This window comes from Lacerta agilis, chromosome 14, assembly GCF_009819535.1.
Source record: "Lacerta agilis isolate rLacAgi1 chromosome 14, rLacAgi1.pri, whole genome shotgun sequence".
Taxonomy (NCBI): Eukaryota; Metazoa; Chordata; class Lepidosauria; order Squamata; family Lacertidae; genus Lacerta; species Lacerta agilis.
This window is the reverse complement of record NC_046325.1, coordinates 20,788,957-20,808,074: the sequence shown is the minus strand read 5'-3', so window position 1 is coordinate 20,808,074 and position 19,118 is coordinate 20,788,957. Positions and strand designations below refer to the sequence as shown.

The 19,118-nt window shown below is 38.6% G+C and overlaps 2 protein-coding genes across 2 annotated transcripts; both read right to left on the bottom strand.

Moving 5' to 3' along the window:
• Window positions 1–227: 227 nt before the first annotated feature.
• Window positions 228–10,844, bottom strand: LOC117057619 (vomeronasal type-2 receptor 26-like). Its single transcript, XM_033168460.1, has 7 exons — window positions 10,771–10,844; window positions 8,172–8,318; window positions 5,948–6,047; window positions 3,934–4,788; window positions 3,368–3,595; window positions 1,900–2,026; window positions 228–1,129 (listed from the first exon to the last, which is right to left on the bottom strand). Exons 1-7 carry the CDS (start codon window positions 10,842–10,844, stop codon window positions 228–230), a joined length of 2,433 nt encoding a protein of 810 aa, XP_033024351.1.
• A 992-nt stretch (window positions 10,845–11,836) lies between these two features.
• LOC117057617 (vomeronasal type-2 receptor 26-like) lies at window positions 11,837–17,975 on the bottom strand. Its single transcript, XM_033168459.1, has 5 exons — window positions 17,830–17,975; window positions 16,471–16,648; window positions 14,366–14,593; window positions 13,946–14,072; window positions 11,837–12,738 (listed from the first exon to the last, which is right to left on the bottom strand). Exons 1-5 carry the CDS (start codon window positions 17,973–17,975, stop codon window positions 11,837–11,839), a joined length of 1,581 nt encoding a protein of 526 aa, XP_033024350.1.
• Between the last annotated feature and the right edge of the window lie 1,143 nt (window positions 17,976–19,118).

Here is a 19,118-nt window from a genome sequence, read left to right as displayed (position 1 = left end):
GCCACAGAGGAAGGTAGGCAGGTGTATTGGACCTCTCTTATCTTGGAAGGAGCTGTTAGATTCAACCATATGCAGGCTTACCTTCATGATAGCACATAATGCAGGTAGAAGCAAGGTGAATCAAATAGAAAACCACATAAGACTGTGCTAGGTTCTACTCACAAAAATATTTTCCTTTGCTCTTGCACACTCTCTCTAAATATAAATATACAATAAAGGCATGGCTTTCACTTGGTTTTCCTTATAATGTGCTGTCTGCTGTTCAACTCTGGCCTCAGCACAATGATGTAACATTTAGGGAAAAAGATACCAACCAGTAATCCTGCACTGGATGATAAGATGGAGAAAATCTCCACAGCTACCATGTATTTTCCTTTGGTGCTCTGGTAGGTTGGGACAAAAGATAACCACACACTGCAAAACACCAACATGCTGAAAGTGATGAACTTGGCCTCATTGAAACTGTCAGGTAACTTCCTGGCAAGAAAAGCCACAATGAAGCTGATTATGGCCAGGGAACCCATATAGCCCAAGACACAGTAAAACATGGTAGCTGAACCCTCATTACATTGCAGTATGATGTTTCCATGCAATGACTGCATGTCTGTATCAGGGAATGGAGGGAAAGTACTTAACCAAAGAGTGCAAATAGCAGCCTGAGCGAATGAACAACAAAGGACAATAGAATTTGCTACACCTTTCCCTACCCATTTCCTCATATTGGCCTCTGGTTTGGTTGCCATGAATGCCAGAACTACAGTGATTGTCTTTGCCAACACAGAGGAAAGAGCCATGGAGAAAACAATGCCAAAAGCAGTTTGTTGTAGAAGGCAGGTCACTCTTCCAGGATTCCCAATGAACAGAAAAGAGCAGAGGAAGCAAAGGAGGAGAGAGATGAGGAGGATGTAGGTGAGAGTCCTATTGTTGGCCTTGACTATGGGGGTTTCCCTGTGCTTAATAAAAATTAAGAGCACTGAAATTGTGATGAAAGAGAAAGAAATAGCCAAGCTAGCTAAGGCAATCCCTAAATCTTCTTTGTAAGAGAGGTAGCTTAGAAACTTGGGAATACAGTCAGTTTGGTCCTTGTTGGGATACTTGTCTTCTGGACATTTGACACAGCCATCCATGTCTGAAACAAGAGAATATTTCAATACACTATGGTGGAGAAAAGAAACAAAAAGCTAGAGTAGTTGTAAGTATTTCCATTTATTTACCAACATATAGAGTGGAACCTTCGTTCCTGAATGGCTTAGGTGCTGTATAAATAGGCTCCTGAATGCCGCAACCCCAGAAGTAAGTGTTCTGGTTTGCGAATGTTTTTAGGAAGCCGAGCATCTGTCGTGGCTTCTGCTTGAGTGCAGGAAGCTCCTGCAGCCAACCGGAAGCCCCGCCTTCAGTTTTGAACAGTTTCAGGACTCGAACGGAATCCCGGAATGGATTAAATTTGAGAACCAAGGTATCACTGTATTTAAGAAGTCACTTCTATAATCTAGTGAGAATAGACCCTTTTGTGCTGTTACAGTCTTTTTGCCAACTGGCCTTTTTAATACTGTTTCCAAAGTCTAATTCATTTTAAAAAATTATTTTAAAAACCACTTTCAAAACATATTCTCCAAATAAACAAACCTATATTTTTAGCAGGCTTTTTTGCTGTGTATTTTAAGATATCACAACCACATTTAACATCATGGTTCCTGAGATCAAGAAAATGTGTTTTGTCTCTGCTTGAATGCCATTTTGAAGTAAGATGTTGGACTGAAACTATCAAAACTGCATTGATTTTAACCACTGATTTCAAAACTACATGTTTTTGTTGTTGTTGTTACTTAGAATTCCTGAGCAAAATCAGGTATTAGGCTTCTAGAAATAATATTATCTTATGGAAATTATGTCTCTTACCCTTTTGGTTAGAGAACATCCCTTCTGGACACGGAACACAATCATAGCAGCAAAATTTCGCTCCCTCCTTCTTTCTCCTATTGAAGCCAGGATAGCAGTTCTTATTACATATAGAAAAGGGTAGCACCTACATAGAAACATAATAGATGTTAGCAAGAAAAGAGTGTTGTTTTTTATAGAATGGCAGAACTTCAAATAGTGGGTATTGACATTAAATTATGACATTACAGATGATAGCAAAATTCTCCCAACTTCAGATTGGAAGGAAATTTCATCTGAAAGATGAGGCAAGCTTTAGATTGCAGAAACTGATATAGTTTCTTTTCTACACAAATGATTTGATACAAAATAAAGTAAATTCATCTAGTCTAAACCTACACAAAGCTGTTCTTTCCACAGAGAACCATAATTAAATTTCATTAAGCACATTGGTTATGAAGAGTAGTGCTCCAACTCTGAGGGTGACTATTGAAAAAGAGTTGCTGCCCTCATACCCAGAACACAGAAAAGTCTAGCAAGATAAAGGTCCAGGGAGTAAGAAAATATTCTGTGAAGTTTTATTTGGAATAAAGGTGGATTGCAATGCAATGTTTTAAAAAGCATAGCAATTAACTTGCAGCAGGTTTTAAAGCAGTGATTAAGTGTCATGACTTTGTGCCATTTCTTCCCCTTTAATAAAAGAGGGGGGAAATGAGATCAGAAATAAACTGTGAGCTCCCTCAGAACCACAGACTAATGCATATGAATTAGACAGATGCAGTATCACTACTACTTCTTTAGAAAGATGGGAAAGAATTATAGGGTGTTTGTTTGTTTGTCTGTTTGCTTTTTTTAAAAGGTATCTGAAGAAGTGTGCATGCACACGAAAGCTCATACCAGGAACAAACTCAGTTGGTCTCTAAGGTGCTACTAGAAAGAATTTTCGATTTTGTTTTAAAAAAAAGGTTGGCAAGGATACTACCAAGCATAATTCAGAATGCAATGATCAGGTGGAAAGAATAAACAGAGCTAATGGACATTTTCTGTCATGGGCCAGGAGTTGGCTTCACCTGCTGAGCAGCAACCTGAAGGAGCAGACGGCAAAGTGACTCCACCTGCTGATGATCAGCCTTCTTGCTCCTGATGAGAACCAGATGGTGCCAGGTTTCTTAAGCAGGGTTTACAACCCCAGTCACTTTATGGAAACAACATTCATTGTTCTTGACCAGATCTTACTGCTTCTTGCTTCTTGTGACTTTGGACCTTCAGCTTTCTTGACCTCCGAATCGTCTGACTACATGAACTGAGATATTCCTGTCCTTAGGACTGGACTGGACCTTGTATATGGACTCTGCCTCCAGGCAAGTACCCCCCAAGACTTGGCTAGTTGACTGGCTTCTCCTTCCACACTGAGCTCTGCTGTGGCTGGCACCACAGGTCTACGAGATTTTCCCTCTGTTATACTCAAATAATTGCCACTATGTCTCACCTGATTAAAGTGTTGATGCCATACAATTTGGTCATCATCAATGGTTAACTCTTTGCCGGGAGCAGCCTGAGGTTCCAGTTTTCCAACTTTTGCTCTAACCACTGAACCATTGTGGAACATTATCCAATTTGTAACATCAAAAACAGTATCTAGTTCCCCATTTTCATCAAAGCACACAGTTTCTCCAACACTGTTATTGAATATGGTATGCCTTAAAAATTGATGGATCTAGAAACAAATAGAATTTGAAGAAAAGGCCAGCTAGGTCTTAAATTTATTTCAATGAGCTTCACAAAGGATTCCCATACACTTTTCCCCCTTTGAAAGTATAGGTGGAGACATCATAAATCTAGATGTCATTTCTTTCCATTATTTTATATGTGGGTTTCACTATTTTGTACAGTAATGAGTTTGATACTGCTTATCCAAAATGTATGTATAAACACCAGTGAAAACAACAAAAAGCAAAACAAAGCAACTTTGGTGTAATAGTTTTATTTCATCAGCATTCATTTTATCTTTGAGTGAAAACCTAGCCTGATGTGGGTGGTGCTAGTTGGGATTACCTGCCATAGTTGCACATCCTGAAATAACATTCTCCTGGTGTCTACTTTTCTTCTGTGTTTGGAGATAGATTCAAATATGGCATTCAAAGCATGTGCCACAACATAGACAGCATTGTAGACACTATAGCTGTGGCCTGTCATGTTCATTTCAAACAAAATTCCAGAAATGCTGTCCAGTTTCTCTTCTCCAGTACAGATCTCCTCCTCTCCTGGCCCCTTATACATTCTTAATGTACAGCTGAATGCCTGTTCCCAGAAGTCCTGGATAAAACCATCTCCTTTTGCCCAGGAAGGTCCTATCTTCTGAATGAAATTTTGGAAACCTGGTGGCTGATTGGAGTGAGCAGTGAAGGATATGGAACCATGGAAAGTTTGCATGTCCCATGTCTTTTGAACTGACAGTGATGTGAAATCCCAGTGGGATGTAATAATCCATACTTTCCCCAGAGGAGGGGATTCCATAATTGGTCGTAGAAACAGCAATATTCTCAAAACTTGAAAGGATGGATTTTCTCCATATACAAATAATACATTAGTGTTTTCCTGAGTAGTAATTCCATAAGTTTCCCAGCGCTGTACAAGCAATTGCATCAACTCATCCACATAATTCCATTTGGGCAATCTTATGATGAAGGCATAACAGATGCCATTCTGAGAAAGCATGGGCACTATTGTCTGTAAGAATCGTTCCCCTTTGTCAGTATCTATAACCAAGAGCCCAACCCATGTCCATCCAAAATGCTGAAATAACCGGACAGCTCCCATGTACTGGTGGGCTTCATTTGGGACCATATGGGACAAAAAAGGTAAAATTATTCTCTCATCCCATGATGGCAAAAGTGTTCCATAAGTGAGCTGAAATAAAAATTAAAGGGATTGTTTTCAGATAAGGAAAATAGCTATATTGTTGAATCATAGCACTGGTCAGCTGGTCTTATTGTAATGCAACACTCCCTTAGGCATATTAGTATGCCTGGACTACAACTGCAGCCAGTTCTCCATAGCCATATTGGGTTTTTTTTTAAAAAAAATAGCTGGACCACCAACCAAAGCTGTTGAATGGCACCCTTCAGTGAGGGTGGCAACTGAGCCTTTAGTAACAACAATGGATCAAGGACGACCACCAAACTATGGACCCATTCTTTCAGAGGAAGTGTGGTCTCTCCCTAGAATGGGCTGCATATCAATCAGTCATACATCATAACCATCCAGAAGCAGAAACACATTACTGTAAGCTGAAATAAAAATTAAAATGATTTTTCAGCTAAAGATAATGTTGTACATTTTAAACAATATATATATATTTATTAAAGCTTGGGGAGGGGAAAGCAATATATAGAAATAAACATGAAATATCCAACATTTTTAAACATAAAAACTGAAAGAAAGAAGAGAAAAGAAAAAGACTTCCAATTCTCTGTCTGCTAGATTTAAAAACTAATGCAAAACCTTTACTCTTTAATAACATCCAACACTTCAACTTTCCATAAACCAACCTTTGTTTGATCTACTTTTTCCAGAATGGATATGATCTCATCTAGACCAGGCAGCACACCACACAGCCAGACAGAATAACCACCGAGTAGCGTCATCTCAGTCTTGTCTGGATTAAGCTTCAGTTTACTGGCCCTCATCTAGTCCATTACTGCAACATCTCAATACATATACCACCTTTACATATAGAGTTCAATTTTATTTCTGTCTTCTGATATGTTAGTAATCTCTCTGTTTTACAGCATCTGAAATCCGAATCTTCAAGTGTACTGGACCAAACACCGAGCCCTACAACATATACTATTCAACACCAGCCTCCATTTGAAGGGAAATAAATGATGAGCACTCCTTGAGTACTGTTTTGTAATGAATTGTAAATCCATCAATGGTATCATTATCAAGTTTGCATCTAACCAACTGGTTACCCAAAACAGGAGTAACTTTGCAAAGTGCTTTCCTGCATTCCACATGCTTTGTCACAATTGTGAAATCACTGTACCCCCCCATGAATACAGCTTACCTGTGGAGTCTTTCTGCTTGCTGAAATGACAGCTATATTAGTAGAGATCTCAGAGAAACATGCTCCAATGACGGCTATCAGATTATTCTGGTTGTGACACCTGAAGTTGGGGACAAACTTACGTTGTGTAGAAAAGAGGCTAAGAGTGGCTTTGTAGGTCATCCTTGCAGTGAAGTAGCTATTGAGGATGTGGAACCCCAGAGATATATTTGATAAGATGTTGGGATTCTCATTTATCTCTTTGACAGCAAATGCTAAGGCCAGAATGTGCTGGTAGTTCTTAGGCACTGAACTGTAAGCAGAGTTACAGTCTGTTTAATAAAACAAACAGCAGCAATAACAAAATGTTTTAGTACACTTTACTGACATTCATCTGAATACTTTCAAAATCAAGGTGCAGCCTAAAAGATAATAGACTGAAGAAAAAATAGAACCTGAATAGATAGCCCTTTCATGAAAAATGGGGGGGGGGAGTTTTCAGATTAATTCTGGGGCTTAAAAAACTGTTTTCTGGACTTGTTTTTGTAAATTTCCCTATATACCAATGTAGAGCAACAACAGTCAGCCCAAATTGCAAATATTTGTTGGCTTGCAGTCAACATTAGTCACGCTCAGTGCAGACCCACTGAAATTAATTAGCATGACTAACTATAAATCATAAGTGCTATAAACCATTTTGTATTTTATTAGTCTCTGAATGATGTATATGGGACTTTTTCCTAATCTTTTCAGTAGGGATGGTTGAATAAGCTTCTTATTTTTCCAATCTTAAATTCCTTTGTCTACTTTTCCATAGTTTGTAATTTTAACCTACAAAATGTCTCATGAAAGTTGATCCTCATTTTAGTGCAAATTTATCATATATTAAGTATGCAATTTTGCTACATGTTTGCAAATGAATGTTCCCTAACATAATACATTTTTATGTTATTTTCTCTAATATATGCATTTTTATGCACTCTTTACCCCTTTATATGAACTTTTGTACATATTATTTCACTGGAGAACTGCACTGCAAAATTCAGGTAAATAGGAATTTTGAAGGCTATGTTTCAGTTCACATATTGTTTTTAATTTGGAAAGTGCAAATTAGTTAGGTTCCTCTTTAAATGTGAACTGAATTAAATTTCTCTCCCATTCCTACCCTTCAATGACAGCCATAAGGATATGAAATGAGATATGATACTGAAGTGGGAAGTACAAAGTGGAGACTTAGGATTCTCCCACAAACTTAGCACAATGCATGGTGCCTAAAGGCCAATTCCCAAAAATTCTTTTTAAAACCACGTATCTCTATAATATTTAACTTCTGCACTTTTGAGTTTAAAAGCATGAAAACCAGTGCTATTTTTTCTAGCAAAAGAGGTGCCAGAACTCCTCTTATAATGGTAATGGCACCCAGCAGAGAGATACTGGAACTGAGTTCCAGTGAGCTCTGGCCAGAAAAAAAAGCCCTGGTGAAAACCAATTGGGGACAATAGTGTTTTCAAATGCCCACATCATACACATCCTCTAACATTCACAATATGTGAAAGCTAGATTTGATTGAGGATCCCCCTTCAGTGAGCTTTAAGTTTCAACAATAAATCAGAACTTGACTATGCAAACTTCAGGCTTGGGGGGTGAGTGGGAAGAAGGAAAAACAGTGGAGTTTCTAAAACATACTGAAAGCTTGATTAAAAATGCCAAAATTCTGAAAGTGCATGAGAAGGGAAAGACATGGAGTGAAAAGATGAGAGCAAAGTGAGGGAAGAACAGAAGTGGCAAAAACTAACCCCAACACACACACACACACACACACACACACACACACACACACACTGTGGTTAATCAGCACACACAATGGAAATCCATTCATTTTAGTCGGGCTTGTGGAGAAATCCTTCTAGTGGTTTCATAGAATCATAGAACTGTAGAAGTGGAAGGGACCCCAATTGTCATCTAGTCCAACTCCCTGCAATGCAGGAATCCCAGCTAAAGCATAAGTGACAGATGACCATCCAAGCTCTGCTTAAAAACCTCTAAGGAAGGAGAGCCCACAACCTTCCGACTAAATGTAAGGCAAAAAATGATTTAAGGAAGGAACAGGAAATTGGCTCAACTGGCATTTTTATCATGCTAGAGATTAAATCAATTCTTAATGGAACACAGTGTAGCATTACAGTGTATTCTGTTATTATGAGCTGAATGTATTACACAATGAGAGAAAGAAATAATGGCTTACATTGCTTCATCAATCAAGATCTGTCTCGGCTCTTCCTTAAACGACTGATTATTGTAGTTGAAGAAGACCTGGGAAACAATACCCCCAATGATGAGGTCACCCGGCTGGTAAAAGTTATGAGGAATGGGGAGAGGATCATCAAAAATGCTGCAGTTAATAGAATGTGTTTTACATACAATATGAGACAGCAGCACCAGCTGCAGCAGCAGCACCAACATGATCTTATTGGAAAATAACAGCCATCCAGGATAGATTCCCATGTTTGAACCACAGCATTCTGTGTGGCTATTATCTGTTTTGGTACAGCGTCTGGTGACAGAATGTGATGTTACACATCTTACGGAATATGTGCCCCATATCCTGTCCTTATAGTCAGTAATGGCTCTGGACTCATCAATATTTCTGAACACTGTGTTCTATTTATTTATTTATTTGTTTTTCTTTCTAAGGATGAGAAAATTAAAATTTGTTCATCCACAAGTATCAGTAATACTTCCCTGGTGTGCAAAGAAAGCAAAAATATAACTCTGCAAATTATCTATGATTTTGTGCAAATGAATTTATTTATTCATTTAACAAAATTTACATACTGCTCGATTATATAAAAACCTCTAAGAAGTTGACAAGAAATATGTAAAACTATCTATGAATTATTATTATTTTTTAAAAAAGGAATGTGTGGTTTGTTACAGTGAGGCAGAGTAATGGTGCAGCAGTGTGGATAGCTGTGTGTGTGTGTGTGTGTGTGTGTGTGTGTGTGCGTGCAAAGAGGTCTGCCCAGTAAGTATCTGGGAAGAGGAAATTAAATGGGTATGCACATAGGATGAAGAGAAAGGGTAGTCACATTATACTTTTTGTGGGAAAATAATTGCAAAATCAACTGGTGGGTGACATACTCTAAGATGGAAAAGGGAAATGATCATACAAGAAAAATGACAGAGCTCTGCCTATGCCTAGACCAGTTCTGGACAACACCAGGGTTTTATGTCTTTTTTCAAATGCTAATTTTGCTGCCATCTGCAAACCCATTGTGTAAAGGGATAGAAGCCAGCATTTTTGACAATTACAGGTATGTGTGCAATTATGATTTCCCAAGTGTGTTGATGTCCTTTGGAGTTGCATCATGGATGGCAAATCAACTAGGAGTGACAATATTTTCTTTAAGGGATAATAAGTGATACTTAGCCAGAAAGTTGAAGGCTGTTTTTGTCCTGAACCAGATTTAAGTTACACATGGATCACTCACATTTAGATTAATTGGAAGGCCTGTCCTTAAAAGCTGGGAAATTTGAGGCTCAGTTTTATAAAGATGATAGGTATACCGGTATATCCTTTAACAGCTAACTTCTAACTGTTGCTTGTCCCATTTATTATTGTCATTATTATTTGTTATTAAAAGTATGCATTCATACTTTTGACTAGTCTAAATTTTGACTATACAGAGATTGGCTTTGATTCTATTAGATTTCCAAACAGTATCCTTTCCCAACCAGGCTGCCTAAAATGTTTATGATGGGGTGATTGTAGAGTGTCTCCCAAGAGTGCTGGAGCCAACAATGAATTCTTTGTGCAATCCCATAGATAGATAGATAGATAGATAGATAGATAGATAGATGATAGATAGATAGATATAGATACTTTATTGTCATTGTACATAGTACAACAAAATTGAATGCCATCCCACATTTACAGCCACATATACACATTTATACATTTACAGCCACACATGCACATACATACCATCCATCACAACTCCCCAAGATCATATCATTTGGTTACAGCATTTAAAATAGTTATAGCTCTTGGATAAAAACTGTTTTTTAGTCTATTCATTCTTGATTTAAGTGTTCTGTATCTCTTGCCCGAAAGCAACTGTGCAATCAGACTATATCCAGGATGAAATGAATCCTGTAAAATGTTGTTTGATTTTTTGAGACGAGAGCTATATAGTTCATCCAAAGATGGGAGAGGATGACCAATAATCTTTCGGGCTGTGGTTATGATCTTCTGGAGCATTTTCCTATCGGTGACTGTGCAACTGGCAAACCAAGCACAGATACAGTATGTAAGAATGCTCTCTATGCTGCCTCGATAGAAGGACACCAGCAGTCTCTTACTCAGATTGTTCTTCTTTAAAAGTTTGAGGAAATAAAGTCTCTGCTGGGCCTTCTTTACCAGAGCATTGGTATTAGTGCTCTAGGTCATACCCTGCTCTATAGTAACACCCAGAAACTTGAATACAGCCACCCTCTCCACCCAGTTCCCACCAATATACAAGGGCTGAATGACAGCCTTTCCCCCCTGTAGTCCACTACCAGTTCCTTGGTCTTAGCGATATTAAGGACCAGCTTATTTTCTCTGCACCAACCACAGAGCTGCTCCACCTCGTCTTGATAGGTGGACTCATCCCCCCTTGGAAATGAGCCCCACCACAGTGGTGTCATCAGCAAACTTGAAACAGTACTGAAAGCTGTTTCTGAACTTGATCATTTGTGAAGCTGAGCTCAGGTATAGACAGGTCTGTGCAGCTAGTTACACCTGTCCCAGGCCTTGAGGGCTAATCCAGCCAGTGAGTCCCTCTGGGGCCTGCCGGACTTACACTATCATGCCAAGAGCAAGATTCCTACCCTGGGCCTCAAACAAGCTCTGTACTGGCCTGGGTATAACCACCATGTTTCAATTGTTTGTGTTAAATTATACACTTCCTACAAAAAGGAAACAGCTGTAAAACAGTTTAAACAAGTTTCAAGGAAAGGTAATTCTTTTCTGTGTCCACATGGAGTCTTAGGAATTATAGGCTATTTAAAGTTATAATTGTTTGTATCATCCGACTACTTTGTTCCAGAAACCTAACACTGCCAGCTCTGAGGAGGAACTGTGCTCATTGAGTGCTCCATTTGCAAATGAAAGAGGCCCAAATCATGATGCTGTCTGTATCTTCAAAGGAAAACTCTGGCAGCAACATATCCTTGAAAGCTAGAATAGGCTTGCTTTGATTCTTCTACATTATTTCTTTCCAAACATTTTGTAAAATTGAAGGAAATGTAATGTTTAATGCAGTGTTTTTCAACCTTTTTTGGGCAAAGGCACACTTGTTTCATGAAAAAAAATCACGAGGCACACCACCATTAGAAAATGTTAAAAAAATTAACTCTGTGCCTATATTGACTATATATAAAGTAATTTCCCACGGCACACCAGGCAACATCTCGCGGCACACTAGTGTGCCGCGGAACAGTGGTTGAAAAACACTGGTTTAATGAAGCTGGCAGGGAATCTTAAGATTCCTGGTGGCAAAAGACACAAACACGACCATGTTAGTAGTGTCTACTTTTTTTATGAGTATGAGTTACATAGGAAGGAGGTCAGGTGAAGTGGAATTCTCTCATTAGGAATGTACTAATAGATGCAACCTCATTCTGGACCCAGAAGGGCATTTGGAGAAACAGACAATATAGAAGACAGAAGAAGGAGATAGAAGATAGAAGAAGACAGAAACAAGGTAGACAAGCCTCTTGAGATAGTATATGCCTGGTTGAAGTCCACTCATGGGAATGTGAAGTGAAATATTTTCCTAAGAACCGATGCTCAAATTTTTCTGAGATCCCTTCAACACCATAATTTCTATTAATATAGGAACAGATTAATGAGATGGATATATTATTTCATCTTCTTTTTCTGATGAGTTGCTCTCTGCTGTTGAGCTCGGGCCTGAGTACAATGACATAGCATTTAGGGGAAAAGATACAACCCAATAATCCAGCACTGGATGACAAGATGGAGAAGATCTCCACAGCCACCATGTATTTTCCTTTGGTGCTCAGGTAGGTTGGAACAAATGATAACCAAACACTACAAAACACTAACATGCTGAAAGTGATAAATTTGGTTTCATTGAAACTGTCAGGTAATTTCCTAGCAAGGAAAGCCACAATGAGGCTGACCATGGCTAGGAAACCCATATAGCCCAGGACACAGTAAAACATGGCAACAGAACCCTCATTACATTCCAGTATGATTTCACCCTTCACTGAATGCATGTCTCTACCTGGGAATGGAGGAGCAGAACTTAGCCAAAGAGTACAAATGGCAGCCTGAATAAAAGAGCAGGTGAGAACAATAGAATTTGCCATTCTCTTCCCCATCCATTTCCTCATCCTGGATCCTGGTTTTGTTCCCATAAATGCCACAACCACCGTGATGGTCTTTGCTAACACAGAAGAAAGGGCCACAGAGAAGACAATGCCAAAAGTGGTTTGACGTAGAAGGCAGGTTGCCTTTGCAGGTTGTCCAATGAAGAGCAAAGAACAAAGGAAGCAAAGGAGGAGGGAGATGAGGAGGATGTAGGTGAGGGTCCGGTTGTTGGCTTTGACAATGGGAGTGTCCTTGTGTATCATAAAAATTCCAAGTACTACAATTGTGGCAAAAGAGAAAATAATAGCCAAGCTAGTTAAGGTGATTGCTAAATCTTCTCTGTAAGAGAGGTAGCTTATAATTTTGAGAATGCACTGAGTTTGGTCTTTGTTGGGATACTGATCTCCGGGACAATTGACACAAGCATCCATGTCTGAAAAAACGAAGAACAGTTTAAGGATTTCTAAGGGTTGCCCAACATCTATACCTTTACACACACTCTTTAAATGTTTGCAGATGTTGACAAATGTTTTACACATGTGTGTTGGGAACCTTCATGTGTGCACCTGCCATCAGCATTCCCATTTACAGGCCTCCTAGACAGGAGGGGGATCTTTTATGAGAGATGTGATGGAACAGTGTCTGATAAATGGTTGTAGCTCCCGACTAGGCTAAAGTAATACATTCATTTGTTGTAAGAAAACTCAGAAATTACAGACATAAATCACAACACATTTATTGGGTACATGGCAGCATTATACCCTAGCATATTCTGACTTCTGAACTAAGGAGATATGATCCCCATTTATGAGGGGAGAATGAAAAGGAGTGAAATAACTCTTTTCTCCAAAGTAAATACTTATCCTGGGCTCAGGATTGGGCATGTGGTGGTTTGAATATTATGGGCAAGCTCTGACTAAAACAGGGATGCACAAAGGAAACAGATCTTCCTTCTAGGCTAGTGGTCTGAAATCCAGCCTAAAATCCTTTGGAACCTAGATATGCATTGGAGCTGATACCACCATTTTTTATCTTAAAACATGCACTTCCCTCTTCAGAAAATGGACATATGAGGAAAAAAGAGGTGATATTGACCCATGGCCTTGTCCCTGAAATGTGTTTAAACAATTCTGAAGCTCTTCTACTAAGTTGGTTTGATCCGTGCTGCATCTTGGGCACATAAAATCATATTGACTAATTGCTGCTCTTCTCCTATTGCTGAGTCGATGTTGCATTAAGAGAAGAGTGTGCAGAGCAGGTTAAAAAGGGGAGCAGGTAATATAGTCCTTCACAGTTTGCCAAGACTTCTACTACAAATGAATGAACCAGGTGCTAATCTGTCATGGACATGACCTCACACTAACTTCTGTTTAAATAATTTATTTATAAAAAATAGTAAGAATGGACCCTTTGTTTCCTTGAACTTCTTTCATATATTATCCAATCAATTTCACTATCAAACTGTTACACACACACACACAAACACACACACATGTGTTAAAATGATTTTTGAAGTTCTTAATGTGAACCAAAGTCATAGATATTCAATGGGTGCACATTCAATAATAATAGTAATCATCACCAGCACCATTACCATCTTTATGGAAATTCCATGATATCTTTGTACATATGTCTCCTACCCTTCTGGTGAGAGATCATTCCTTCTGGGCATGGAGCACAATCATAGCAGCAAAATTTCTCCCCCTCCTTCTTTTTTCTGCTATAGCCTGGGTAGCAATTCTCGTTGCAAACAGAAAGCGGCAGCACCTATTCATATGCATGAAATACTATTAGTGATGTGTTTTGAGAACATCCTGAGGATGTGGACAACATGTTTGGATCAGTCAGGAAAACCACTTACACTGTAACCCGTTGCTCCTCATGACTTATACTAGCAGCTGGCTGGGCTAGGGAGGTAATTAATGCCTCCTTCTGAGAGGCGATGGTTCCATGTTAAGAAGCCCTCCCTGAATTAGGGTGTTGTTGTTTTTTTGGTTTTGCACTGTGGCGTGAATCAGTTGGCTCTTACTTGTAACCATGCACTTATAGATGTTTCTCACCTGGTTAAAGCTTTGATGCCACACAATTTGATCATCATTAATAGCTAACTGTTTGCCTTGAGGTGCCTGAGGTTCCAGCCTTCCAACTTTCACTCGAACCACAGATCCATTGGTGAACATCAGCCAATTTGTAATATCAAAACCTGTAACTAATTCGCCATTTCCATCAAAAGACACAGTATCTCCTTCACTGTTGTTGAATGAAATCCTCCTTAGAATGTGATGGACCTAAAATGAAAAGAATGTGGACAAAGAGGCAGCAAAAATTGGAAATCATTTCCAAAGACTTTTCAAACTCAGTTTTGAATATTCTATTTGATGACATATTTCTATCTGTCTATCACCACCACCACAACCTTTCGCCTTTTCCCCTGACAGGGCTCCATACACAAGAGTAGCAATGAATTAAAACAGTGAATAAATCACTGCTTCACAATGGAGTTGGAAGGAACTATCCAAATAGATTGACAAAAAGAAAAATGAAGAGAATTTAGCTTTACTTCTGGATCATAATCTTAACTGTGTTGTTCTTTAAGCTGCAATTACCTGCCATGGTTGCACATCCTGAAGCTTCAGACACCCTCTGAAGCTTTGATGTTTGGAATAGATTTTATTTAAAGCATGTGCCACAGCATAGACAGCATTGTAAACATTGTAGCTGTGACCAGTCATCTTCCCTTCAAACAAAATTCCAGAAAGGCTCTCCAGTTTCTCTTCTCCAGTGCATACTTTCTTTCTCTCTCTAGTCCGTTGTATACTTTTAATGAACAGCTGAATGCCTGCTCCCAGAAGTCCTGGACAAAACCATCTCCTTTAACCCAGGAAGGTCTAATCGCCTGAATAAACTTTTGGAATCCTTGGGGCTGTTTTGAGTGAACTGTGAATGATATGGCACCATGGAAGGTTTGTATATCCCAGATCTTCTGAACAGACAGTGATGCAAAATCCCAGTGGGATGTAATAATCCATACTTTACACAGAGGTGGAAGTGACAAGAAAGGTGCTAGAAACAGCAATACTCTCAAAATCTGAAAAGATGGTGGTTCTCCATATACAAATAATACACTGGCTTTTCTGTCACTGACAATAACATAACTTTTCCAGTGCTTTATCATCAAGTCAATCAACTCATCAAAATATGCCCGTTTTGGTATTCTATCTATGAAAGCAGAACAGATGCCATTCTGAGAAAGTATTGGCACCATGGTCTGTAAAAACTGGTCCCCTTTGTCATCAGCCACAGCCAAGAGCCCAACCCATGTCCATCTGAAGTGCTGAAGTAACAGAACAACTCCCATGTGCTGATGAGCTTCATTTGGAACCATCTGGTATAAAAATGGGAAATGCATTCTGATACCTTTTACAGGCAAAAACGATCCATAAGTGAGCTGAAATAAAATAAAATATATAATGCCTTTTCAGGATAGATTTCAAAAGAATGGTAACTCATTGAATCAAAGCGTTTCATGTGGCTCTGCTTATAGTCTGTGTGATGCAGGAAATTTAGAATTAAAGCATCCACAGCAGGCGGCTGTCCTGCCTTTACCTGAAGATAAGAACTTTAATAATGGTCTCATTTGGGGTATTATATTCTGTGAGTTTTGCAATATCATAACAATACTAACTTTATAATGCTTTAGTTTTATCACACCTCCAAAATGTGGAACCTAGCTGGTATGAGATTTTCCATGTAACTGTTACATTGAAATAAACTATAGAAAAATTTGAGTTCATGTGGTGTAAAATAACAGACACATTGTTTTATGGCCCCCTTCTCAATTTGTTGCATCTAGTACTTTGTCCACATGCAAACAACACCATGTTTTCTTGTCTAACCAACACCTAGCTAGAAGGAAACATGTGTTCCATCCAACACCCCTCTTCCAGCATGGCAAATTGGGGGTTTAAATTGCTCTGGCCACTATCCCTCCCTGTTTTCTGTCACCTGCCTATTAGTGCTTCCCTGTTTCATCTAAGTTACTGTTGAGAATGTGATAAAATAATTGCTAAATAAAATACCACAAGATGTTTTCTCATATGTTTTATAGAAATCAAGACAATGTGAATAGTTATGGAATCTCCATACTCTCATACATACAACTTACCTGTGGAATTTTGTGGATTGCCGAAATAATGGCTATGTTGGCAGAGATTTCAGATATACATCCTCCAATGAGAGCTATCAGCTTGCTCTGGTTGTGACACTTGAAGTTGGTGACAAACCTCTGTTGTGTGGAAAGCAGGTTCAGGGCAGCCTTATAAGTCATTCCTGCAGTGTAGTAGCTATTGAGGAGGTGGAACCCCAGGGAAACATTTGATAAAATGTTGAGATTCTTATTTATCTCTTTTACAGCAAATGCGAAAGCCATGATATGCTGGTAGTTCTTAGGCACTGAACTGCAATTAGAGTTACAGGCTCTTTAATCAAACAACAACAACAACAACAGTAATTTGTTGAATTTATAATAATCGTGTATCAGCATCATTTCAAAAGTTAGATGTAGCATAGAAATTCCAAGTAGGAACCAAAATTAGTCAGAATAAACCCATTGAATTAATGGGCACAACTAATATAGGACTTTTCATTTTAATGAGTCTACTTTGAGTAAAACTCAGTAAGTACTAACTACTTGGGAGAAGTGGTAGTCTAATAATGGAATGAAGAAGGGCAAAATTTGGGGATAATCTCAGTGTTGATCAAACTGCTCCCTCCACTTCTTTTTAGGAGCAGAATAGGAGAATATTTTGCCTTCTCTGTACACATTCATTTCATTTAGTACATTTATTATTGAAAAACTGTTTAGCAGCAGGTTAAATCAAACATTAAATATACATAATAATAAGTGAGTCAACCAACCAACCAACCAACCAACCAACCAACTGATTTGGATCATTTATGATATCAGGGGTCAGATATATTTTAATTCAGTTGAAGTGCATATACCCAAAGAAAGTGAAATGAGAAAATATATTGTAAGTGGAAAGTACAAAGGAGAGCCTACAAGCTTCCATGAACTCACCTATATTTTAAATATCACCTGTACCAGGCTTCCTCAACCTCATCCCTCCAGATGTTTTGAGACTACAATTCCCATTATCCCTGACCACTGGTCCTGTTAGCTAGGGATCGTGGGAGTTGTAGGCCAAAAACATCTGGAGGGCCGAGGTTGAGGAAGCCTGACCTATATTGACCCAGTGTGTGGTGACTGAGGGCCAATTCCAAAATAATATTTTAAAAACCATGTACCTGTATAATAATTTGTGTGCACACTTTTAAATTCAAAAAGTATGTGGGAATAGAGTGGGCAAGCTACACTCATACCAAAAACTACCAGTAAATAATTTTACTTAAGCACAGCTTAACCTAATGATGCATTCTGAGTTACTATGGGCTAAACATATTACAGGACGAGAGAGAGAGAGAGAGAGAGAGAAAGGGAGAGAGAAAGAAGATGATGCTTTACATGGGTTCATTAATCAAGATCTTTGCAGGCTGTTCCACGAAAGAAAGGTTATTATAGAGGAATAAGACCTGAGAAACAATCCCTCCAATGAGGAGGTCTCCTGGTTGATAAAATCCATGAGGAATCAGGAGACGATCATCAAACATGGTGCAATTAATCAAATTTGTCATGCATACACCATAGCACAGGAGTACAAGTAGCAACATCACCATCACCCAGATCCTGTTGAAAATGTTTTCCATCCCAGCATAGATCTCTGTGCTTCCAACGACTGAATTTCTATCAACACTATTTATTGTGCAGTGCAATGTGTTGGTGTTGTAAATTTTGTTACAGCCTCCCTTGAATTGTAGATGATTCTCTTGGTACACACAGTTTTATAGCTGCAATTCTTAGATTATCTCTGCACCAGTAACCTCGTAGCAAAGTTAATAATTGCTCCCTTTTCACATGCCTAATTAATGAGGTCTACTTTTCCACAGGAAGAAATGGACAAGTGGAAAATCATCTGCCGACAAAAAAGGGATGAGAAACAAGAGATATTCTAGAATACATTTTTTGAATTTTATTCTAAGAAAGCATATTAGAATCAGCTGCTGAGAATATAGGTTGACATATGAAGTGGAAACAGTCACACAAAAGATTAGCAAAGCTCTTCCTTTGCTAGGATTCAGTTCTGAACCATATGAAGATTAAATAGCCTTTTAAGATGCTGATTGTTGATCTTGTTATTGGCCTCTGAAAATCTATTCTGTCAGAGGATGCAAAACAGTAATTTGAACAACGATGATCACTTCCCCAGAGTGCTGTTGGCATTTGAAGTTACATCATATACCACAAAACTGCAAGGAATCGCCTCCTCCTAATCCTACAACTATTTTTTCCTTATATTTTAGGGAGATTTAGAAATACATGGCAAATGGCCTTATTGGTGCAGGTTGATTCTGCCCAGAACTAAGTTCACACACTAGTCACTCAGATTTGGTATGTATGTTTAATGCAGAGTTATAGCCTGGCAAATCTGAGGGTGAGTGTTTTCACCCTTCATACGTAGATCTCAAGATGGTTCACAACATAAAATTTAAGATCAAAAACACAAAATACATAATAAAAACAAGAAAAAGAACAAAAAAAATCAATAACCTCCTTCAGTTCCTTTAGCAGAACAATTGCAATTATTGTCTGTCACAGTTATTGATATTGATATTATTTTGTCATTGTTAAAAAAATTATTCATGCAGTAATAGCAGTGTGCAAGATACAGCAGACCAAATCTCAGCCCCATGGAG

Coding starts and splice junctions, on each gene's coding strand:
- LOC117057619 (XM_033168460.1), bottom strand. CDS start 10,844: ATGGTGGTTATACCCAGGCCAGTACAGAGCTTGTTTGAGGCCCAGGGT. Junction 8,319..10,770: donor CTTGCTCTTGGCATGATAGT/GTAAGTCCGGCA, acceptor TATTAACTGCAG/CATTTTTGATGATCCTCTCC. Junction 2,027..3,367: donor GGCATCAACACTTTAATCAG/GTGAGACATAGT, acceptor GTTTCTATGTAG/GTGCTACCCTTTTCTATATG.
- LOC117057617 (XM_033168459.1), bottom strand. CDS start 17,975: ATGTTTGATGATCGTCTCCTGATTCCTCATGGATTTTATCAACCAGGA. Junction 14,073..14,365: donor GGCATCAAAGCTTTAACCAG/GTGAGAAACATC, acceptor GCATATGAATAG/GTGCTGCCGCTTTCTGTTTG. Junction 12,739..13,945: donor AATGATCTCTCACCAGAAGG/GTAGGAGACATA, acceptor TCGTTTTTTCAG/ACATGGATGCTTGTGTCAAT.